The sequence below is a fragment of the Pelobates fuscus genome, chromosome 2 (genome assembly GCF_036172605.1).
Source record: "Pelobates fuscus isolate aPelFus1 chromosome 2, aPelFus1.pri, whole genome shotgun sequence".
In the NCBI taxonomy this organism is placed as follows: Eukaryota; Metazoa; Chordata; class Amphibia; order Anura; family Pelobatidae; genus Pelobates; species Pelobates fuscus.
In genome coordinates, this window is record NC_086318.1 from 26,421,792 (window position 1) to 26,447,856 (window position 26,065).

Below are 26,065 nucleotides of genomic sequence, written 5' to 3' on the forward strand. Positions count from 1 at the left end.
GTCATTTGTACAAAGTCACAACCCTCCGCATGATCTCTCAGGGACCATAAGTACTGGGCAAATCAGACGGACCCAACAGTCTTTAGTCCAGATGGATGGGTCTGTCACATGGCTCCCTCCTTGTGGAACACTCCGGCAGACCCGGCTTGACCCTGTGGCGGGTCAACTTGGGGATGACCGGACTTAGGGAGAATAGGGACGTCTATTTGCCGGGATAACCCATCTGCATTCCCATTCTGCTTACCGGGCCGGTAGCTGATAGTGAAATTATAAGGCTGCAATGCCAAACTCCACCTCAGCAGTCTGCCATTGTCCCCAGAGACCCGGTTAAGCCAGACAAGGGGGTTGTGGTCGGTTACGAGGGAAAATTCTTGTCCGTATAGGTAAGGGCTCAGTTTCTTCAGTGCCCAGACCAGGGCTAAACACTCTTTCTCTACTGCCGCATAACTCACTTCTCGAGGTAGTAACTTTCTGCTGAGATATGCGACAGGGTGCTCTCCTCCATCCTCCCCGACCTGGCTCAGCACAGCCCCCAGTCCATACATGGAAGCGTCTGTGTGGACAAGAAAACGTTTGTTAGGGACTGGGGCAGCCAGGACAGGGGCATTCACAAGAGCCTGCTTCAGGGCTTGAAACGCGGCTTCACAAGCTGGAGACCACAGGACCTGCCTAGGTAAGTTCTTTTTAGTCAGATCAGTCAGGGGCTTGGCAATCGTGCTGTAGTCGGGGACAAAACGTCGATAATACCCCGCGGTCCCTAGGAAGGCAAGCACTTGGGTCTTGGTGATAGGTGTGGGCCAGTTAGCGACCGCTTCCACCTTAGCAGGTTCGGGTCTCTGGCTCCCACAACCCACCCGGTGACCCAAGTACTGCACTTCTGCCATGCCTAAATGGCACTTGTCAGGTTTCAGAGTCAGGCCGGCGGCCCGAATCTTGTCCAGCACTACCCCTACGTGTACTAGGTGGTCTTCCCAAGACTCACTGTAGACCGCGATGTCGTCCAGGTATGCACAGGCAAATCCCTGGAAGCCATCTAGGAGCCTATCCACCATACGCTGGAAGGTAGCCGGAGCATTCTTCATCCCGAATGGCATAACCCTAAACTGGTATAGGCCAAACGGGGTGACGAATGCCGACTTGGGGATAGCATCCTCGGCCAGGGGGATCTGCCAGTACCCTTTACATAGGTCAATGGTGGTCAGATAGCGCCCCCTGGCAATGCGGTCTAATAACTCGTCTATCCGGGGCATCGGGTAGGCGTCAGTGGTAGTCCGCTCGTTGAGCCGCCTGTAATCCACACAGAACCGGGTGGTCCCATCTTTCTTGGGTACTAGGACTACGGGCGACGCCCACGGACTATCTGAGTGCTCAATAACCCCCAGCCGGGTCATCTCCTGTATCTCCTTCCGCATTCCTTCTCGGACTGCTTCCGGGATACGGTATGGGGGTTGTCGTAGGGGGTTCTGTCCGGGTGTCTCGACCTTGTGTATAGCTAGGTTGGTGTACCCGGGTTCTTGGGAGAACGTCGCCTGCTTCTCCCACAGAAGCTGTCTTGCCTGGGTTTTCTCGGCCGGGCTTAGTCGGTCACCTAGCTGTACGAGGCTAGTAAGGTCGGTCTGGGGACCCCTTTCTAACAGGTCAGGTAAAGGTAAGTTCTCTGGGTCGTCGGTAGCTGGGGCACAAACTGCTGCAACATCCTCGGGTCGTTCCTGATACTCCTTGAGCATGTTCACATGAAAGGATCGTTGTACCCTTTCATCTGAACAGCTGGCTATAAGATAGGTAGTATCACATACCTGAGCTAACACCTTGTACGGGCCCTGCCAAGATGCTTGCATCTTGTTTGCCTTCACAGGTTTGAGCACTAGAACCTTCTGCCCAACCTGGAAGACCCGCTGTCGAGCACCCCGATCGTACCATCGCTTCTGTCTCCCCTGGGCCGCCCGGAGATTTTCCCTTACCATCAGGGATAGTTTCTCCATGCGGTCCCGGAGTTCCAGAACATATGGCACTATGGGGGTCCCTTCTTGCTCCGTCTCCCCCTCCCAGTGTCCTCTAATGAGATCTAGGGGTCCACGAACCCTTCTCCCATAGAGTAACTCAAAGGGGGAGAACCCAGTCGATTCCTGGGGCACCTCTCTGTATGCAAATAGCAGATGAGGCAGGAATCGCTCCCAGTCTCTGCAAGTGTCAGTAAAGGTCCTCAGCATCTGTTTGATGGTGCCATTAAATCGCTCGCAGAGACCGTTAGTCTGTGGGTGATATGGTGAACTAAGTAGCGGGTTGATGCCGCACACCTTCCACAGCTGCTGGGTGAGCACAGCGGTAAACTGGGTTCCCTGATCAGAGAGGATCTCCTGAGGGAACCCGACCCTAGTAAAGACTTTAACCAGGGCATCAGCAACCGTCTCTGCCTCTATATTAGACAGCGCTACTGCCTCTGGGTAACGGGTGGCGTAGTCTACCACAGTAAGAATATATTTCTTACCGGATGGACTAGCCCTGGCCAGTGGACCCACAATGTCAACGGCTATGCGGAAAAAGGGCTCTCCAATGATAGGCATCGGCTGTAGCCTAGCTTTTGGATGATCTCCTCGCTTACCTACCCGTTGACAAGTGTCGCACGTGCTACAATACATCCGCACATCTCGGTTAAAATTGGGCCAGAAAAAGTTTTGGGTGATTCTATGAGCTGTGCGGTGGGAACCTAGATGACCTGCCAATGGCACGTCATGCCCAATCCGCAGAATCTCCTGCCGATACTTTGCAGGTACTACTAGTTGTCGTTTCTGCGGAGGGGCATTCGGTTTCGGGGAAGGTTTCGGGATCCTGTACAGCCTATCCCCCACCCACTCGTAGTGTTCCCCACCTACTCCTTCTTCCCCAGCGTCGGCCCTGGCTCTGTACTTGGCTAACGTCGGGTCCTCCCTAGTTTCCTTCCCGTACATCTCTGGGGTATCCCAGCCTAACGGGGCCTGGTCTAAGGTACAAGTCGGGATAGAGAGTCTTACCTGGGTCTCAGCAGCAGGTGGGCCGGCCTCAGCGGCACGGGTCTGGGCACGGGTCGTGACAGCGTCCACTGCAGCGGGGCCCATGGGAGCAAAGGCTGAAACAAGGGGAGCCAAGTCGTTGCCAAGGAGAACATCAGCGGGTAAATCCTTAATGACCCCCACATTCACGTGTCTAGCGCCCACTCCCCAATCCAAATGTACCCGGGCCACGGGTAGGCGAAATACTGCACCCCCGGCTACTCGTACTGCCACGGTATCCCCGGTATGTTGAGCTTCGGACACTAGGTGCTTTTGGAGCAAAGTCAGGGTTGCACCAGTGTCTCGTAGCCCACTGACTTCCCTTCCGTTGACCTTTACACTCTGTCGGTGGTGTTGTCGATTGTCCTGGTGGGCAGCCTGAACAGGGTCCGCCTCATGTAAGATGCCCCAGCATTCCTCTTCCTCTACACAGTGGGCTGCTGGAAGAGGTGCTCGGGGAGGGGCCCCCGTGGGTTTCCTCCAGGACTGGTTCCTGTTGGCACGGTTCATCGGGCACTCCTGTCGCCTGTGCCCTAGCTGATTGCACAGGTAGCACCGAAGGGGTTCAGAGTACTCTCGGGCGTTAAACCGGGGTGGACGTTGGTACTGGGCAGACGGAGGGGGTGCGGATGGTCTGTTCATGGGAGGCTGATAAGTGGCAGCGGCTGGTTGGTATTCCGCTCTGGCGGTGGCCTTGGTGATGGAATTGTCCAGTCTGCGAGCGTCGGTGTACTCATCGGCCAAGCGAGCCACCTCGTGTAGAGTGGAAGGCTTACGGTCTCTTACCCACTCTCTGACCCCTGTTGGCAATTTGTCGAAGCAATGTTCCAATAAAAACATCTGCAGCACCTCTTCTCCTGACACCGCCTGGCACCCTGCCATCCAGTGGGCGGCTGTGCGATGTACCTTGCAGGCCCATTCAACGTATGAGTCCCCAGTTGTTTTTGCAGTGTCTCGGAACCTCCTCCGGTATGCCTCGGGTGTAACGGCATACCGGGCAAGTAAAGCTTCCCTGACGGTCACATAATCCCCGATCTCCTCATCCGGAATGGCCCGAAAAGCGTCGTTGGCCCGGCCGGATAACTTGCCGGACAGTATAGCAACCCAGTCTTCCGGGGGTACCTTGTGCAGGGCACATTGCCGCTCAAAATCCGCAAGGTACCCGTCAATCTCTCCTTCTGTCTCACTGAAGGCTTTGAAGGCCGCAAATGGCACTTTCTGTTTGTCCCCCGGGTTTGCTGTGACTGGGGCTGCTGCAGCACCGTTTTGGCGTAGCAGGCTGGCCTCCACAGCGGCTTGAACCTGGGTGATGATCTCCGCGGAGGGGTTGGGGCCATAATGGGCCAGCCTAATTCTTACCGCCCGGTCAAATCTTGCCTCCTCGGGGGTTCTGTCGTCTGGGCTGGGTCCATTGGTTCCCTCTGCCGCTGGTACTCCATCCATTTCCAGCAATAAAGCAATAATGTCCCTCTTCTTGAGGTTACTGGCCTGTCCGCCCCTTTGTTCCAATAAGTCTTTTAGGGTGGCTCTTCTCAGGTTTTGGTGGTCTCTTTGGGCGTTGAGGATCATCCCGTCGCTTGCCACCAGTTGTTACGGTACCGCCTTCCGAGCTCCATGTACAGTCTTTAGTCACTTGTAATCCCGGTTCCCCCAATAACGAGACCAAGCTCCATTATGAGGGTAAAACATGAACTGAGGACTGGATCAGCCAGCCTGCCTTTTATTTGCATTTCACACACACAGGCCACACCCAAGGGGAGGCATAAAATAACCACTGGCATCGATGGTACATCCCACACATTCCCTCCCCTTGGTGTGACACATAATCCTATTATACATACAGTTTGAAATATACTTTTATACAACTTTCATAACTTCAAATCCATCCATCATATTCACATAAGAGGCACATATTCAGATTCAGCATACTTAAAACATAAACATTCTCAAAAATCACACCAATCCCTTCAGTGAATAAAAAGTTACTCGAAAGTCCGTTTATGACCGACCGCAGGTACCTTTTCGTGCCCAAAATAGTTCCCTGGATTCGGGCTGTGCGGTCGGTCACTTGCTGGCCTAAAAATGGCTAAGTCCCGTTCGAAGTGGGTCGGTACTTCGACTTTCGTTGAACTGTCGAAGTATCGTCGATAGTACGGGTCGGCGGGTTCGAAGTTAAGATGGCCGCCGCCACGTGGTCCTTTGTCCGATGTTGGCCACCTCGAGGACTTTGGTAGCTTTGGCGCTTCGTTAGTTTCCGCTGTATTTGAAATGTCATTTGTACAAAGTCACAACCCTCCGCATGATCTCTCAGGGACCATAAGTACTGGGCAAATCAGACGGACCCAACAGTCTTTAGTCCAGATGGATGGGTCTGTCACAAGCTGCTAGCAGACGAACAGGAAAAGCAGACATCAGCTTACACTCCTAGCAATCAATCTCCAACAGCATACAGTGAATCCCCTCAAGAACGAGACAAGGCTCCGTGTTGAGGGTCAAGCAGTGGTCTCAGGTGCACCCAGCCTGGTTTTTATTACATGAGTACACATACAGGCCACACCCAGGGGGAGGCATAAAATAACCAATAGTATCACGGGTGCAACCCACACATCCCCTCCCCTTAGTGTGACACATAATCCCATTATACATACAGTAAAAATACAGTTTCCACACATACTCTGTAACTTTAAAACCATACATCACATTCACATAAAAATACATATCCTCAATCAATCATTCAGGGGAACAACATATTAAAAAATGGCATGAATCAGACCAGGGGTTCAAAAGTTAGTAAAAGTATCTTTTGTTCCCCCTGGCTGGCAGAAAAAACATCCCCACAATGCATCCTGGTTTCCTCCCTTCTGCCCTGGAGATAATTGGAGAAGTAATCCAATTATACAGGACTAGAGGCAGACTCCATTAACTACATGGTTGCAAAACGACATAAAACACTTTAAAATACATAAAGTCACATTTTACACATAACACACAGACATTTCACATATCCCCAGATAGCTCAGGTCTGAGTGCACATTATTAGGTGAATGGCACTCAGACCAACCGAATACAGTTTAATCGCCATAGAGCCAAAGTCTTTAATCACACGAATAGGCTCCATGGCATAGCTATCTGGGTTATCACAGCTCACACAGGGCAAGTACCAAATGATGATTTAAAGGGCCAGAATGAGTGACATACACTCTGGTATGGCCGAATACTGTTTTTAAAGGGCCCAATCTCCCAGGGCCATAGTCCAAAGGCAGCAGGCGGGCAGCCAGGCTTCTCCAATGCAATGTGGCGAGATTGCTCTCGTCACACTGAACGAGTAGTGTTATACCACCACCTCCTAACCCCCCTAAATGGTAATAAAACTTACCTTATTTCCAGTGCCCCTCGGATCCTGACCCTGTCCTGATCTGCCTCTTTGGCTAACATTATCAGAATTAAAGTGGAAAAACACACTAGAGGCTGATCCAACTTTGATGTAATATCCTTAAAACAAGTCAAAATGAGGCTCAGTAGTGTGTGTGGCCTCCACGTGCCTGTATGACCTTCCTACAATGCCTGTACATGCTCCTGATGAGGTGGTGGATGGTCTCCTGAGGGATCTCCTCCTAGACCTGGACTAAAGCATCTGCCAACTCCTGGACATTCTGTGGTGCAATGTGACGTTGGTGGATGGAGCGAGACATGATGTCCCAGATGTGCTCAATTGGATTCAGGTCTGGGGAACGGGCTGGCCAGTCCATAGCATCAATGCCTTCATCTTGCAGGAACTGCTGACACACTCCAGCCACATGAGGTCTAGCATTGTCTTGCATTAGGAGGAACCCAGGGCCAACCGCACCAGCATATGGTCTCACAAGGGATCTGAGAATCTCATCTCGGTACCTAATGGCAGTCAGGCTACCTCTGGCGAGCACATGGAGGGCTGTGCGGCCCCCCAAAGAAATGCCACCCCACACCATTACTGACCCACTGCCAAACCGGTCATGGAGGAGGATGTTGCCGGCAGCAGAACATTCTCCATGGCGTCTCCAGACTCTGTCACGACTGTCACATGTGCTCAGTGTGAACCTGCTTTTATCTGTGAAGAGCACAGGGCGCAAGTGGCAAATTTGAAAATCTTGGTGTTCTCTGGCAAATGCCAAACGTCCTGCACGGTGTTGGGCTGTAAGCACAACCCCCACCCTCATGGAGTCTGTTTCTGACCGTTTGAGCAGACAAATGCACATTTGTGACCTGCTGGAGGTCATTTTGCAGGGCTATGGCAGTGCTCCTCCTGTTCATCCTTGCACAAAGGCAGAGGTAGCAGTCTTGCTGCTGGGTTGTTGCCCTCCTACGGCCTCCTCCACGTCTCCTGATGTACTGGCCTGTCTCCTGGTAGCGCCTCCATGCTCTGGACACCACGCTGACAGACACAGAAAACCTTCTTGCCACAGCTCGCATTGATGTGCCATCCTGGATGAGCTGCACTACCTGAGCCACTTGTGTGGGTTGTAGACTCCATCCCATGCTACCACTAGAGTGAAAGCACCACCAGCATTAAAAAGTGACCAAAACATCAGCCAGGAAGCATAGGGACTGAGAAGTGATCTGTGGTCACCACCTGCAGAACCACTCCTTTATTGGGGGTGTCTTGGTGATTGACTATAATTTCCACCTGTTGTCTATCCCATTTGCACAACAGCATGTGAAATTGATTGTCACTCAGTGTTGCTTCTGAAGTGGACAGTTTCATTACACAGAATTGTGATTGACTTGGAGTTACATTGTGTTATTTAAGTGTTCCCTTTATTTTTTGAGCAGTGTATATTAACCCCTTCAGGACGGAGTCAATAGTGCACGTTCTGATCAAAACAAAACGTAAACAAAAACTAGAATTTGCGCTATATGTCTGTTCACCCGTAGTTCCCCTCTTTCAAATTATATGCACCCACACTTATTATATATCATTTTGTTCAGGAGAAACAGGGCTTTAATTTATCATTAACTATTCATATATGGAACATAATCTATTATGAATAAAATTTTAAAAAAATGTGAGAAAATAAGATTTTTTTAAAAATTTGTATTTACGTCTGACATTTTAACTGTGAATGTCATAATACTGTTAGGTTTTACTGCAAAAAAATGCACATATTTGTAATCAGCGATGTGTCACAAGTACAACAGTACCCCCCATTAACAGGTTTTATGTTGTTTTGGAAAGTTACAGGGTCAAATAAAGAACATTCGATTTTCAAATTGAAATTTTCCAGATTAGTAATGTTACCTTTGAGACGGTGTGGTAGCCAGGAATGAGAATTACACCCATAATGGCATAGCATTTGAAAAAGTAAACAAGCCAAGGTATTGAAAGTGGGGTATGTTTAGTCTTTTTTAGTAGCTACTTAGTCACAAACACTGGCCAAAGTTAGCGTTCATATTTGTTTTTGTGTGAAAAAAGCAAAAGACAAATATTTGGCCAGTGTTTGTGACTAAGTGGCTACTAAGAAAGACTGGACATACCCCACTTGCAATACCTCGGGTTGTCTACTTTTGCAAATGGTATGCCATCATGGGGGTAATTCTCATTCCTGGGCTACCATATGCTCGCAAAGGCAACATAACCAATCTGTCAAATTTCAATGTGAAAAAAATTAAATGCAAGCCTTATATGTGACTCTCTAACTTTCCAAAACACCATAAAACCTGTACATGGGGGGTACTGTTATTCTCGGGAGACTTCACTAAACACAAATATTAGTGTTTTAAAACAGTAAAACATATTACAACAATAATATAGTCCATAAAAGTGCCGTTCGCTTGTAAAAAATGTGAAAAACGTCACTTTTACTTAAAATATCATCGTTGTAATACAATTTACCAGTTTGAAACACTAATATTTGAGTTCAGCGAAGTATCCTGAGTAAAACAGTACCCCCTATGTACATGTTTTATGGTGTTTGGAGAGTTACAGGGTCAAATATAGTGCTTGCGAATTAAATTCTCTGCACTTTCTCTCTGTGTTGTCAGGCATGTCAATCAAATTTTAATTAATCAAATCACATAATTACGTTAAAAGATTATTTAAATATATACGTAGAATTTTAATATATATGCATTTATAGGTATTTAAATTCTACGTGTATACTAATGTAATCTTTTATATAATTATATGTATTAATCTATATATATATATATTTGCGGTTATTTGTATTTTATATATAGATAGATATATATAGCATGTAATTCTAAGTGTATTTTGTTACCGATATATATATATATATTAATAACAAAATACAGTTAGAATGAAATTACATATGCATATATAATTTATATTAAATTTTGTTTCAATATTTTATTTATTTATTTTATTATTTTATTTATTTATTCTTTTAATTATACGTATTTATATATAATATATATATGTACATCTATTATATATATATATATATAATATATATACATATTATATATATGTAACGTCATTCTAAGTGTATTTTAATATTAATATATATATACTTATATTAATATTAAAATACACTTTGTATGACGTTACATATATATAATATATATATATATATATATATAAATATATTTAATTTATTTTTACACGTTTTTTTTTTTTTTACTTTCCCACCAGCATGGGGACTGTCTGATATTTCAGACAGTCCCCCTGCTGGCAGATCCATAGCCAGCTATAGGGGGCCATGTGATCGCGATCACATGGCCCCCGGGGGCCTCATTTGCCGGAGGGGGGCTGCCTGGGCTGTCAGGCAGCCCTCCAGAAGAGGATCGCGGCGGAGGTGAGTACAACTCATCTCCTGGGGGCTTAAGCCGTTACGACGTACCATGCCGTCGCAACGGCTTTAAAGCCCATTTAATGCAGGACGGCATGGTACGTCGTAACGGCGTTAAGTGGTTAAGAATGCTCAACCTTTTATTGTACTAAGTAGATAGATTAAAATATGAACTGATTTTCTTCTTTTTAGCTATGTATTATCCATCCGTCTGTCCATCAATCCATCCATGTTTGTAGGAATTTGCTATCTAATCATACCTCTTGTCATTTCACAAATATCACAGTTTACATATTCACGCAGCCTTATTCTGTAACACATTGCAGAACAATATGCAAATTTCTGACCGACTTTCAAATATTTTTGAATGGGACTTTGTTGGTTAATCATCTGCAGGTTCTAACTTGGGCACAGAAAAAGTAACTCTATATACTTTGCTTCCTCAGACTTTCCTTTGATATGTAGAATGGCTATGACATAATTATGTTGTAAATCACTGAGTGAAACCACTTCTTGAAATGAAACTACATTTGCTGTTTTAAAGAGGAAACCCCAATGTGTGCTACAGCTCTATAATATAGAAAATACTGGTGTCGTTGGGGGGATTTGATGTCATCAGTGATTGAAAATAAATGATCTGTTTCAACGCTACAACTGATTTGAAAATTATGCATAGGAACGCATGGGGAAAAAAAATGAATATCTGGTAAAACATTACCGAAAACATTTAATATAAAATGCATCTAACCTTGTTCTGACTAACTCAAATAAATACATTGTAAATTAATCATCTTGATTCCATTCACCGGTGGCGTGCATTCCACAGATGGAACACACGCCACTGGTGAACGGAATCAAAAGGAGGTACTTCGGGTATAAAAAACCCTTCATTCGTAGAATTAGCACACATCCCTGAAGAAGTCCCTACTAATGTTTGGACGAAACGCGTTGGATTTCGTCCAATAATTTTTTTTTTTAAATTGGATGTTTCTGGGCTGACAATTTTTTAAAGAGTCAATACAGACCCCCAAAGAACTTTAGCTTGCTGAAAAGCTTTAAGTGTGAAGAATGTGTCCTCTTTTTCTCATTTTCCAAAAAGTGCATATTTCAATAGAAACTTACGCTTTTATAAATTGACCTGGTTACACCCCCTTGGATTTCAAGCAGACAACAGGTAATGTTACTTCCTGGTTTCGTTAGTTCACTGTAGCTGAGCTCAAGTGGCAGAAATTGCCCAGAGCACCTGACTTACATTGAGCTGTATTGGGAAGTCTGTGATTGGACAAGCACAGAAAGTCTGGGCAGGGTTAGAAGGAGAGAGCATGCAAAGGCAGCAGACAAGAGAACTGCAGGTTTTGCAAGCTGATTTTAGATATATACCCAATGACAAAATACATAATAAAATATGTGCAGGTTTTCATTTGGGGTATAATTATATGGTTTTAACCCTTTCGGTGCGAGAGGTGTGTCATTTATATTGCTTTGCAATGTGCTGGCCATATCTCTGGAACTCAAAAGGTTAAATGGTTTTATTATGTTGGCTATTTTAATATTTAAATGAGTCCAAAAGATCAGGCGGTAATAAGGTGCGGTTTCTAGACAGATCGGTTAAATTCAAATTCTTTAGGTGGAATCTGACATCTCAAAATCTTAAAATTTAGGCCTCCACCACTGCCAGTTACAGTAGTACAAATTGATAAGGTTATTACACTCTAAATGCCTCTCATCTTTCTCCCATGCTTCACATGCACATTGTCACGGTAATATACCCCAACACGCAGGAATAGTTCACAGTCAAGAGACAAGAAACAGTGTTCGTCTTACCGGACCTTAGAATGGCCGGACTAGGACGAGAGAAAGACAGAGTCAGAACAAGCCGAGGTCAAGGGAACTGAGAGACAGCGTAACGTAGAACAAGCCGAGGACTGGTACACAGAGGACAAAACAGCGGATAAGCAAGCAAGGATAAGGAGAGAGCGGAGTCAGGAACAAAGCCAAGGTCAAGCACCAAAAAACCAACTGAACGATACAAGCACTAAAGGGAACTGGACAGAAACCACGATAGGGCAAGGAGCAAGGGGAAACAGGTGAGTATAAAAACCCTAAGGTTCACTTTGATTGGCTCCTGTCATATCCACGCCCCCAAAACGTGAGTGAATGGGGAATGTGGCCTGACAGGGGCCAATGGGAGACTGATTCTAATTTAGTCTCCCACTGTCCCTTTAAGAGCGCGCCCGAGACGCGCGGCGCGCTCTTAGTGTCGGGCGGGACACGTGAGCGCTTCTCGCGGTCAGTGCCCGCCTGACTGAACTTCTCGTTGGCTGAGCCGCGCGCGGCTCGTGCAGAAGCAGGACCGCGCGCGGCAAGAAGAGAGGACCCCGGCCGGCCCCTGGACAGGGTAAGTACCGCTACAGTACCCCCCCCTGAAGACACGCCCACCGGGCGGGGAGGAGCAGGCCTGGCAGGAAAACGAGCGTGGAAAGAACGCACAAGGCGAGGAGCGTGAACAGCGTCAGCGGAAATCCAACTGCGTTCCTCAGACCCATAGCCCTTCCAATGTACCAGATATTGGAGGCGACCCCGAAGCAAACGAGAGTCAATTACAGCCGCCACTTCAAACTCCTCATGGCCCTCCACAGAAACCGGAGGAGGAGGAGGGACATGCCGAGTATAACGGTTGCACAGGAGGGGCTTTAACAAGGAGGTATGAAACACGTTAGGAATGCGTAAATTTTTAGGAAGATCCAATGCATACGAGACAGGATTAACCACATGCAAGACACGAAAAGGACCAATAAAACGAGGGGCCAACTTCATGGAAGGCACACGAAGACGAATATTGCGAGTAGAAAGCCAAACCCGGTCTCCCACAGCATAGGATGGAGCCGCCCTGCGATGCTTGTCTGCCTGAACCTTCTGGCGAGCAGCTGAGGCCACCAAAGAAGACTGAACCTGCTCCCAAGTATTACGTAGACTAGCCAAATGTTCGTCCAGAGCTGGCATGCCCTGTAAGGAGAATGCAGCTGGAAGAACCACGGGATGTTGGCCATAAACAACGTAAAAAGGGCTGTTAGCGGAGGATTCATGAGCAGCATTATTACGAGCAAACTCAGCCCAAGGAAGAAGGTCAGCCCAATTGTTCTGATGGTGGGACACGAAACAACGAAGATACTGCTCTAGAGATTGGTTGGCACGTTCAGCAGCTCCATTAGACTGGGGGTGGTAGGCTGAAGAAAACGAGAGGGAGATACCCATCTCTGTGCAAAATGTTCTCCAGAATCTGGAGATAAACTGGCTACCCCTATCGGACACGATCGAAGTGGGAATACCATGCAACCGAAACACCTCCCTGGCAAAGATAGAGGCAAGTTCCCTGGATGATGGCAATTTAACAAGAGACACAAAATGAGCCATTTTAGAAAAACGATCCACAATCATCAGGATGACAGTTTTACCATTAGAGGGAGGCAATTCAACAATAAAATCCATGGATATATTGGACCACGGTCTCTCGGGTATGGGCAACGGATGCAACAACCCACAAGGAACTCTGTGGGAGGACTTCATACTGGCACAAGTGCTACAGGCATTAACGTAATCGGTGACGTCCTTGCGCAAGGAAGCCCACCAGAAATATCTAGACACTGCTGAGAATGTCTTAGAAATACCAGGGTGTCCAGCAGTTCTAGTGTCGTGATATAATGACAAGATGTCTCGTCTCTCCGGTAAATCAACGAACAGCTTATCAGCAGGCCTCTCCTCAGGAGCCAAGTATTGTTTAGCCTGAATAGCTTGTAGGAGAGAAGACGAAATGGAAAGAACAGTAGTCGCTATTATTCTGTCAGGCGGAATGACAGGGGTAACATCGACCTCGAGTTTGTCAGTAGTCTCGAATTGTCTGGACAGAGCGTCAGCTTTAGTATTACGATCACCCGGTCTGTATGTGATTATGTAATTAAAACGAGACAAAAACAGAGACCACCTGGCCTGCCTAGAAGACAATCTTTTAGCTTCACCAAGGTAAGAGAGGTTTTTGTGATCCGTTAAAATGAGGATGGGATCCCTAGTACCCTCTAACAGATGTCTCCATTCCTTGAGCGCCAAAATGATGGCAAGGAGTTCACGATTGCCCACATCATAATTCCTCTCTGCTTTGGACATCTGTCTGGAAAAGAAGCCACAAGGGTGTAACGGCTTTTCAGGTGAATCTCTTTGAGACAAGATAGCACCTACCCCTATTTCAGAAGCATCAACTTCAAGAATAAAGGGCAGTGAAGGGACAGGATGCTGTAAAACAGGAGCAGAGGCAAAAGTAGCCTTCAAGAATTCAAAGGCCTCGAGTGCTTCTGGTTTCCAGACATGAGTATTACCATCCTTCTTGGTCATTCTGGTTATAGGCGCAACAATGGCAGAAAACCCTTTAATAAAACGCCTATAATAATTAGAGAACCCCAGAAAATGCTGAATAGCTTTCAAACCCTGGGGTAGAGGCCATTCCATAATGGCAGACAGTTTCTTGGGATCCATACGAAAACCCTTGGCCGAGATTATATAACCCAAGAATTGGACTTCAGATTGATCAAATGAACATTTTTCGAGTTTGCAATATAGACCGTTAACCAGAAGAGTTCTCAACACTAATTTAACATGCATGTGATGAGTCTGTAAATCAGTAGAATAAATTAATATGTCGTCCAAGTATACTATAACGAATGTATGTATAAATTGACGTAAGACATCATTAATAAATTCCTGAAAAACTGCTGGGGCGTTACAAAGACCAAAGGGCATCACAGTGTACTCGTAGTGGCCACTCCTGGTATTGAAAGCGGTCTTCCACTCGTGATCCTTTTTGATACGTATGAGATTGTAAGCACCCCTAAGGTCCAATTTGGTAAAAACTGTGGCCTGTTTAAGCCTATCAAATAGTTCTGTGATCAAAGGTATGGGGTACGCATTTTTGACGGTGATTTTGTTAAGGCCCCTATAGTCAATACAGGGCCTTAATTCGCCATCTTTCTTAGATACAAAGAAGAAACCCGCTCCTGCCGGGGAAGAGGATCTTCTTATAAATCTCTTCTCTAGAGATTCCTTAATATATTCCTCCATAACCAGATTCTCCTGAGGAGATAAAGGATATATTCTCCCCTTGGGAGGCATCGTACCAGGTAACAAATTAATTGCACAATCGTAAGGCCTGTGAGGTGGCAATCTTTCAGCCTCCCTTTTATCAAGATCAGATTTAAGAGACAGGTACTGAGAGGGTATGACCGTAGGCACGGAAGGAATATTAGTAGAATTCAAAGGGGTGACTTTAACAATACAAGACTCTTGGCAAGAATCACTCCAAGAAACTATTTGTCCTGACTCCCAATCAATGGTGGGATTATGAGTACGTAACCAAGGATACCCTAACACGAGGTGAGAGGAAGGAGAAGTAATGATCTGAAACCGAATGGTCTCAGAGTGTAACACCCCTGTAGACATATGTAGGGGAACAGTCTCATGTGTGATAATTGGAGAGCATAATGGTCTACCATCTATGGCCTCAACGGCCAAGGGTGTCTCCTTCTCTCTGGTGGGTATGTTATTCTCCTTGACAAAACTGGAATCAATAAAGTTTTCGGCCGCTCCGGAATCAACCAGGGCTAGTATATTCCCTGCTATGCAGTTACTATCAAGGTGCAGGGAAACAGGAAGAAGTAACTTATTAAGAGGCAAATGTGAGGACTGTGATGTCACACCCAAGGCCAGTCCTCTATACGGTCTTAGGTGCGATAGTTTCCCGGACGCACGGGACATTCTTGTCTCATATGACCCCTCCTACCACAATAAAGACAAAGTCCCTCCTTTCTCCTATAAAGCTTTTCAGCGTCGGTAAGTTTAGCAACCCCTAACTGCATAGGTTCCTTCTCAGAACCTTTAGATCCCTCGGGAGTCTCAGCTCTAGGGGAGTTAAAGGGAACAAAATGTCTATTTCTGGACCTGGTATATAACCTGTCACGGATCCTGTTATCTATATCGATAAGATAGTCAATCAGGTCCTCCAGGGGTACAGGGAGGTCCTTAGCTGCTACCTCATCTAAGATAGTATCAGACAGACCTTCCATAAAGGCAGTAGTAAGGCCATTATGAGTCCAATCTACCTGTGAGGCAAGGGTCCGGAACTGAATAGCATAATCGGCTACAGATTTAGATCCTTGCTTTATTCTCATTAATGCCCTGGCGGCATTTTTTGACCTTTTAGTCGTGTCAAATGTTCTACGGAACGCTGTGAGGAAGCTATTGAAGTCGTGTACCATAGGCCCATTAGCCTCCCAAATAGGATTTGCCCATTCTAGTGCCTTATCCGTAAGCTGGTGCATAAGAAAACCCACCTTAGATCTGTCAGTGGGAAATGAACGTGGGTACATTTCAAAGTGGAATTCCACTTGATTAAGGAATCCCCTACATGTCTTAGCGTCCCCTTCATACCTAGGTGGCGGGGTTAGATGAGCAGAAGCATTAGACATATTAGCTGTGTCCGGTATAGGGTTTACAGGAGGCGTAGGTACAGGTACCGGAACAGATCTGGATAACAGTGTCTGGATGGCTTGAGCCATTTGATCCATACGGTGATCCTGTTCTGCGAATCTAGCCTCATGAGTGGCCATCTGTTGACCTAAACCTGCGGGGTCCATGGCCCTATCGTAATGTCACGGTAATATACCCCAACACGCAGGAATAGTTCACAGTCAAGAGACAAGAAACAGTGTTCGTCTTACCGGACCTTAGAATGGCCGGACTAGGACGAGAGAAAGACAGAGTCAGAACAAGCCGAGGTCAAGGGAACTGAGAGACAGCGTAACGTAGAACAAGCCGAGGACTGGTACACAGAGGACAAAACAGCGGATAAGCAAGCAAGGATAAGGAGAGAGCGGAGTCAGGAACAAAGCCAAGGTCAAGCACCAAAAAACCAACTGAACGATACAAGCACTAAAGGGAACTGGACAGAAACCACGATAGGGCAAGGAGCAAGGGGAAACAGGTGAGTATAAAAACCCTAAGGTTCACTTTGATTGGCTCCTGTCATATCCACGCCCCCAAAACGTGAGTGAATGGGGAATGTGGCCTGACAGGGGCCAATGGGAGACTGATTCTAATTTAGTCTCCCACTGTCCCTTTAAGAGCGCGCCCGAGACGCGCGGCGCGCTCTTAGTGTCGGGCGGGACACGTGAGCGCTTCTCGCGGTCAGTGCCCGCCTGACTGAACTTCTCGTTGGCTGAGCCGCGCGCGGCTCGTGCAGAAGCAGGACCGCGCGCGGCAAGAAGAGAGGACCCCGGCCGGCCCCTGGACAGGGTAAGTACCGCTACACACATCTGCCAAGTCACAAGAATCCGTCAAGTAAAAAGAACCGGTGGGTGTTACACATCATTTTTCCTTAGTCCCCAAATCATCAGATGGGTTTTTTTATCACAATGTTGGCAGGAAGGAACATTGCTCAGCATTTTTGATGATGTATCCAAAGAATTTAAATCCATATGTATACTCATGTTTTAACTACCATATGTAACACCTACTGACTTTGGTTAACAGGGTAATTTGCTCAGACATTTTATCCCCAAAATATTTTTGTAAAAGTTGAACCATTAAAGGGAAACATAAAGTGGGTACATTTTCATAATTTCACAATTTTTATTATCAATAAACAACAATTTATAAAATAAATTATTGTTCATTTTTATGTTTATGTGTTTAAATAAAATATTGAAGAAACATTGTATAGGGAAGAGTTTTCATTGTTAATTGTACATGTAATCTCTACAGATCCCACATTATGAGCAAAACAGCTTAAAAACTGCTCTGCCACAACTGACTCACTAACAGTGAAAACACAGCCCTATTCTGTTGAAAGCTATTGTAGAGCTAAATTATACACATTCTAACTGAGCCTCAGATTATATCAGTTAATGATTAATCTGCAACTTCCAATACAGGTATCGGAAGATCATCTGTAAATGTTTGATTGCCTTAGACTTTCCTGTAATTGGCAGCTGGGCTAAGTTGTAATTATGATGAAAACAAAAAATTACAGAGGAAAACCAGATTTAGAAATTAAACCACATGGTGGAAACCCCACTCTAAACTGAATCTCTATAAAATGGCAAGGTCTATACAGGCACAACTCACAGAACACACCTGTAGACTCTTCCTTCACTCAGAAGAACAGACAAAGCAAAGACATCAATATGGTGAGCCAGTGGAGTCTCTGCATGGCGAGTTGTCTTCAGACGCCTTTTCAGTTCTAAAACCCTTTTTTGGTTCTAAGACGTAACAATGAGTGCAAGTTACAGTGTGTCTTAATATACGGTTCTCTATCAGATCTATAAGGATTTATTACTTTTAACTAAATTGCTATTGATTGACCTATGTAGCTTACATCAATAAAATATTGTATTAACCAACAGCAAGAAAAATATTGATATGAGTGATACTTTTTGTATATCTGAGAGTCCTGCTTGTTTGTATTGAGCTTATTGTTTGGGATTTATATTACATAATTATACTTCTGTTTAATTTTTTTTTCAGGTGCATTACATGTTGTTGGCCATTACCCTGGTAATAAGCATGGTGAACTCTGCTCATATCAACAAGCCATGCTATCACACGGGAGACACACAGTTCCCATCAGTGATTAGTGTCACCTTGAACAACGTTGGCCAATCTCTATCAGCAGGTCTGGAGGTCAGGATGCGATCTCTCTCACCTTGGGATTATAGGTAATGGTCATTTAAATTATCTCTCTGGGTTCAAGCACTTCTCATTGACTATAAAACTACTTTATCACCAATGGAATGCATTGCTGATGTTGCGTTCTCTCATTTGCAAATTATGTATCTCTCTATTATCTTATTGTTTCATTGAATTTGTCCCCAAACTATTGGATTGTATAATCTAGAATCAGTATTTTTCATACTGAAGAGTTTATAAAGTTACTTACATGTCTGAATTCAATACTCTTTTTTTTTTATGTTTTGGGTGACCTCACTGATAGCTGTTAGTGTGATGGAGGAATTCACAGTTTTATCTGTGATCATTAAAAAAAGGATTGGAGGATAAAAAGTTTGATAGGGTTTTTCACTGATGTGAGAACTGCTTTGAATTCAAAAATGCAAAATACACATGCATGTTGTTGGAGAGAAGGAGTTAAGACACTGTAATTGTTTTAAAATACAACTTCCTTTTCAAATGTGTGAACTTGCATTTCTTCCTTTTTTAGCTATGATGTAGAGTCCAACAGATTCCCTGCAAGAATTGCTATTGCTAAATGCCGCCATCAGAGGTGTGTGGATGCTGAGGGTAAATTGATTGAAAGCAGAAATTCCGTTGAGATCAAACAGGAGATCCTGGTTGTGTATCGAGAAATGAAAGACTGTAAACCGACCTACAGACTGCAGAAGAAGTTGATTACTGTGGGCTGTACCTGTGTCCGACCTGATGAATCAAATCCTTATAAATGAAATCAGAATATTTCCCAGTTAACTTAGATGCATTGCGTTAATGCGTGATAAATGTAACACTTTGAAAGTGCGACTTGTAACAATGCATGCTGCATTATAAAATCCATTCATATTTATTATTATATATTTATAGGATGAATAGTCTATTTCATTGTGACTTATTTATTATTTATGATAAAAAAAAACTTTAAAATATCTAATAAAGTACATAAAAAACACGACATATGAGTATTACATTTATTACATATGACCAGAAACATAAATGAGGAGAGAACTGGATGAATAACCACTGCTTTAGGATACTAGAATAGTTAAGAATATATAGAACAGAGTACAATGGCGGGCATATAATATACCAGGACACAAGATTTCATGTGAATTGCATGTAACTCCCACAGGGCACAAATGCAATAATATGCTCATTTACTCCATTATAATTTAGATTATAGGTATTCCTTTTAAGTGTTTCATGTCACCTTAAATATTGTTTTTTTCCTTGACTGATATCAGGTACAATGAGGTTTCTAGCCTTTCCCCAGCTTAATTTAATAACACGAGATGAGTCCATTTCTGAGTTAAACAGTTACTAACAGCAAACAGTCCCTAACCTGATCCTATATATTAATTGGAGTGTTTTATATGATACACAATAGGTAAAGTCCACCTCTAAAATATAGCATATATAATTAATAAACAAACAATTAATCAAACAAATAAAGAAATATATTACTGGATAGTCAAGGATATAGTCAAGGGAACACATGGATGAGCCTGGCTCTGATTGAGCAGACTTGGAGACGAGTTGTCTGTCAGCTGGAGGTGGAGCCCCAATAGGGTCAACCAGGCCAAATATGAGCTTGTCTCCAGTGGTGTCGTTACATTTTATCAGCCAGCCACTATTCGCTATGATACCTGTCACAACTGTTAGTGAGTAGCGGCAGTTTACTGCCAGTAAAGCCAGTGTCTAAGTGGTAGCTAATGATTCCCATTATTCTCTACTTAATGACTGGTTTACAATGAATTTTCAACCCTGTTGCTGCCCTTAATCCTTACAACTTAACACCAGCATCTGTTAACAAAAGTTAAACCAATATATTCTGTAGGACAAAATACATGTTAGCTAGATGGCATTATATGGAAACACTAAAGCACAAATCAAAGAATATGAAACCATATCAAGAGAAAATATAATGTAAGAAAATGGCAGGGACATGATATAAAACATAAAATAATTCCTTTCAATAAGTAAATTGCATGTGTCATTTCAATGAAAAAACAACCATGGAATAAGGGAATCTTAAATTATACATAGTTATGTATCTGGCATACTGCAAAAAAAAAAAGAATAACGGTGAAATATAAAATAGTTATATAGTAATATATACGATCACTGAATGATTGCACAATGAAAATCAATAAATTATATTTATATACTTGATATATACTGAACACCCCTACTGATGACAGCCAGCAGTAATATCAATACCCTAACCATGTATAGTTTGTTAGAAACTACAATTACACAAATAGCAAAGGAGTTTCTGAGATATATGTTTGGGTGAAATGACAATGCTAACAATCATTGTGTCTGATGGAAGGCAGGTTACAAGAGGTAAAAGCAAAGTCAATTTAGAGTTAGAAAATATACATGAAAAAAAACGTAACTTAATTTTTAAGTTTGTAGTTTTTAAATGATTTTTATTTTTTTCCCCTGGAGATGTATGATTCCATCTATTTTATCTGGTATGAGTATTTGTTGAGGATTTTTAGGAGACATTTTTCATTTTTATTAATTTTAAAATTTCTTCCCAATTTGAAAACATCTTTCCAGTTTTAATGTGTTTTCTAGTACCTGTTTTTCATTCTTAGTATTAATAAACCATTTCCCAAAGTTGGTATTTATGTATTTCATACTATGAGTTTGATTTTAGGAAAGATGTATATGTGAATCACCCATATGACCAAATGCTAATATTTGTATTTGTTTTATTTAATTTTTTTACATTTTTATCACTTTAAGCTTTGTGGACTTGTAGTTAAAAGACTTTAGGCTGCTGGAATGCAGTGTCCCTTGTTTGAGTAACCAAGGGCTCTGATCACTGTTTCACTTGGGATTTGGGAGACTTCCAACAAATGTACTCAGTCGGAGTATAGGGGATCCATTACAGAACCCATTTCGCCAGGGAGACAAGGGGTGAGAGAGGACAGGCAAAGTGGAGGGTGGGGAGGAGAAAAGTAGGTGAAAATGGAGATGTTACGTAGGCAACAAAAGTCAGGGACAATATGCCACTGGAAGAGAGGGTCGTGAGTTTACTGCATCCCATCCCAGCATTATAGCAGTGAGCCTGTTGGGTGGTTGTCAATAGTTAGAGTATGGCCAGTAGGTTAAAGATGGTTTGGATTTTCAGATTTTTTTACCTTGAATTTGGTGGTTGACTCATTCATAACCCCTTAAGGGAACAGTATAAAGTTAGGAATACAAATGTGTATGCCTAACGCTATAGTTCTCTGCTGGTCTTTTAGGTGACTGGTGTCCATTTGCCAAGCAAATAAAACAAGTTTTACTTACCTTTTCTTCCTCGCAGCAAAGGTTTCAGTGGCTGGTCCCACCTCCTTAGCTGAGATCATCAATATTGATCGTTTCAGCAAATCCAATGCTTTCCCACAGCAAAGCAATGCCACTTTGCCACTTTCTCACACTTGTTGGGGGAGTACCCGATGCACATATGCCAATGTGCGAGCAGTGGATCCAGCATTTTAGCATTAGCACTGGGGATTGCCACGCTTACGGAAGTGTCACCAAGCACACTCCACACACTCCACACAGTCTAACCTCATATACATATAACCTCAGCCAACTCCACACAATCACACTCAGCCAGTCACACACACACACACATGCATATCACGCTCAGCTAACCAATACAATCACACTCAGTCAAGCTGCACAATGGGCTCAGCCACCACTCACATGCAACTTCCCCTCCTTGCCCCGATAAGGGGCTAACTTATCTGATTCTTGCACTGAGCCCTGTGGTGCCTAGTTATGCCAATGTAAGGATATGTAGATAATGGTGCAGTTGTGGATATCGTGGCAGGTTACAAGGTTTGTGAATTTAATCTTGAATGATGTAGGAAGTCATTACGGTGAGTGGTTTGGGAAGATGTAAGAAAGATACAATGAACTGAAGAATCAATAATTGTTTTTAGGGGGAAATCTGGGAATGACCATTGATTGCAGAAACTGGGCCAGGAGATGATGAGAATGTGAAGGTTCCTTGGTTTCACCTTGAGTTAGACTAGATGTGTGCCATGTTTTTACCATGGCAGCAGCAGTAATCAGAGATGGATAGATGAATGACAGGAAGCATGGTTCATAGATAATTATTTTCAAGGAGACCCAAAATTACACAAGATCCTCGGAACTCAAACTTAATCTGTTCTAGAAGGCTGTTTGAGAACCAATTTGTTCGAAAACCGAATCATAATTTTCCATAAAAATTATTGTAAATTAGATTAATCTGTTCCAGACCTCCAAAATTACAGCATTTTAACACAAATGTTACAGTTTAATAATACCTAGCATGCATAAAATCATACAGAAAAACAATAAACACAATGTAAATGAAAGGAAAATCTAACTTCACTTTACATGTCAGCTCTGTTTGCTGACAGAATGGAGCTCTGTTTGCTGACAGAATGGAGCTCTGTTTGCTGACAGAATGGAGCTCTGTTTGCCGACAGAATGAAGCTCTGTTCGCTTTGTCTAGTTCTAGGAGGTCGATGCGTTCCACTGCTCTATATTATATCTCAATTGCAGTTCTAAGATTTTGAACATTGAAGCTATGGCATTATATGGTCACCTCATTAGTATATTCATAGAAGTCCAAACCACAGCCCTATTTTACTCTTGATGTACTGTAGGGTTGTATGCAAATTTCTTACCGAGTTGATATTTCAGTGTGTGACTTTTTTGGTTAATGATTTAGCTGTAAATTCCAGTCCGAAGCACAGGAAGAGAAACGATTTGTTATCTCACACTTTCCTTAGTTTTGTGAAAAAAAATCACAAAGCACAAAATGTCAAAGGAAAACCACACTTTGAAATTTAACCACACTCAACTCAATGTACTGGAAAGAAACCCACAAGTGAGGGCTGAATCGCTATAAAATGACGGGGACTGGGTCTGCAAAGCTCAGATAACTTATTTGAAAACCATCCCTTCACAAGAGAAGAATAAGCTGTTACATTACTATGGAGAGACTTTGTAGACCTTTCATGGTAAGCATTCTTTGGCACAACATTTGTTCTAAGAGATATTGCTGTATTCATGTTGCAGGACTTACTAATGACTTACAACTGGATTGCGTTAGAACAGATCTACTTGGTTTAGAAAAATGTATTAATTGCTCTGTTAGATTTATAAAAATTATATATGTTTGCACTCACGAATTTTAGCACCATTAAAAAGCTGGGAGATATGCTTTAGAGTAGCATTTTTACTATTTAGCATTTTTAAAAGCATATTTCTGATATACCTGACCTTCGTCTCTCACTTAGAACATATTTCCTTGCGCACATCTGAGTCCTTCATCCTACATGAGTGGAGTGTTCATTTCGATTTTATAAATATTTTGTCACTTGTTTGTAATTGAATTCTTAGGGAGGCTGGATCTGTTTACTGATGGATTTACTTTAAATAACGTACTGAAAATTATAAAAGTAATCCTGTCTGTTTTTAAAATCTTGCCTATATATAGAACGCAATAAAACTTTTTTAAATATAATTTTATCCAGTTCCCACTCACATTGCTGGTATTTACTCTGGGAGTCAGCATGTTGGATTCTGCACAAGGTCTGGACTTGCATCATCTCAACAAAAGATGCCATCATACAAGAGATTCAAAGCTCCCACCAGTGATTAGTGTCTCATTGAACATCACCAGCCAATCAATGCAAGCGGGTCCTGATGTCAGCAAGCGATCTCTCTCTCCTTGGGATTACAGGTAAAGATCATTTAAAGGACAATCGTCATCAAATTTTCACTTTTTAGTTTACTCATTTTTAGTTTCACTTTCTTATCTGGTTGAGCAGCTATGTTGGATCAAACATTACTGTTGAACCAGTTGCCGCTCACCCTAACTAGCCTTGCACTGCAGTTTCACATAGAATAATCACAGCCGCAGTTAGTGACGTAACAGCAGAGCCTGACCCAGCATGGCCGCCTAGGTAGATAAAAAGTGACGTTTTCTCAAAAAAATCCACATACATAATTTAATGAAATTATCAATAAGTTTAAATTGACCTTTAAATACATGAAGCAAATAAACAAATTCTTTAATTTCTAGAAGAGTAATTTTTTGCATAAATGCTCTCAATCTCTCAAATGTTTACACTTCTACCACATATCAAATGTATTTTGTTAAAACATACCATAACATGTATTGGAAACATTTAATCCATAGTTTGAATATATGATTAAACACCGCACATATTACTATGTAGGGATAACAACATAAAACAATGTAATTCTACACAATTTAAATTTTCAAATGGTAATATAATCAAATACCTTTTTTAAATCGTACATGGAACTCCTAATCATGCAATATTATGGACATGATGAGAAATAGAAGCAGAATTAAACAGAGCTATTTACAAACGTGAGAATTCCAAGTGAATTCAAATTAATTTCAAATTTAAGGCCAATATAACTGCATTGGAAGCATAGCTGACTTAGAGAATTTTTCCAGCTTGGCTATTTTGACATTATATTTTAAATTTACTTTGAATTCACTTGGAATTCTCCCTTTAGTGAATAAACCTGATAAATAAAAATCCAAAATTACTGGTGTATTTCAAACTAAGCAGATGGCATTTCTGGGAATGCAAATTCCTAACCTGCCACCCTATTGGAAAATAATCTATGCATTCAGGTATAATACCCACATAAAGTATGCAAGAGTTCATCATGCTTTTTATATATATATATATATATTGTTTTTCACTAAAAAACTAATTTTGTTGTACTGGAAGAGGAACTGGAACATTTATTGATTTGGATCAATTTTTATTTTACCTATTTTGACCCCAAATCTGCAGTTCCTTTATCAGTCTCATGTTAGTTAATAAAGCCAACTAGATTTTATATTATTTCTTATAGCACACCTCATTGATTGCCTACTTGACGTATTTAGTCGAATAAAAATATGAAATAATAAAAATGATTTGGTTTACAATAGATTTCTCTTCTTTGTATTTTAGCTATGATGTAGAGTCCAACAGATACCCGTCAAGAATTGCTATTGCTAAATGCCGCCATCAGCGGTGTGTGGATGCTGAGGGTAAATTGATGGAGAGCGGGAATTCCGTTGAGATCAAACAGGAGATCCTGGTCCTGTATCGAGAAATGAAAGACTGTAAACCGACCTACAGACTGCAGAAGAAGATGTTTACTGTGGGCTGTACTTGTGTCCAACCTATCACAACTTACCTAATGTAAGAAACCAACTCTCCCTGGAGTCATTAGATACATTCTTATAAGGGAAATCGGAATATTTCCCAGTTAACTTAGATGCATTGTGTTAATGAGTGGTAAAGGTAGCACTTTGAAAGTGCGACTTGTAACAATGCATGCTGCATTATAAAATCCATTCATATTTGTTATTATATATTTATAGGATGAATATTATATTTCATTGTGGCTTATTTATTATTTATTATAAAAACATTTAAAATATCTAATAAAGTA

At 42.8% G+C, this 26,065-nt stretch overlaps 1 protein-coding gene across 1 annotated transcript; it reads left to right on the top strand.

Moving 5' to 3' along the window:
• The first annotated feature begins 24,150 nt into the window (after nucleotides 1-24,150).
• On the top strand, nucleotides 24,151-25,816 carry LOC134586106 (interleukin-17A-like). The gene is made up of 2 exons (XM_063441616.1): nucleotides 24,151-24,320; nucleotides 25,579-25,816. Exons 1-2 carry the CDS (start codon nucleotides 24,151-24,153, stop codon nucleotides 25,814-25,816), a joined length of 408 nt encoding a protein of 135 aa, XP_063297686.1.
• The last annotated feature ends 249 nt before the right edge of the window (nucleotides 25,817-26,065 follow it).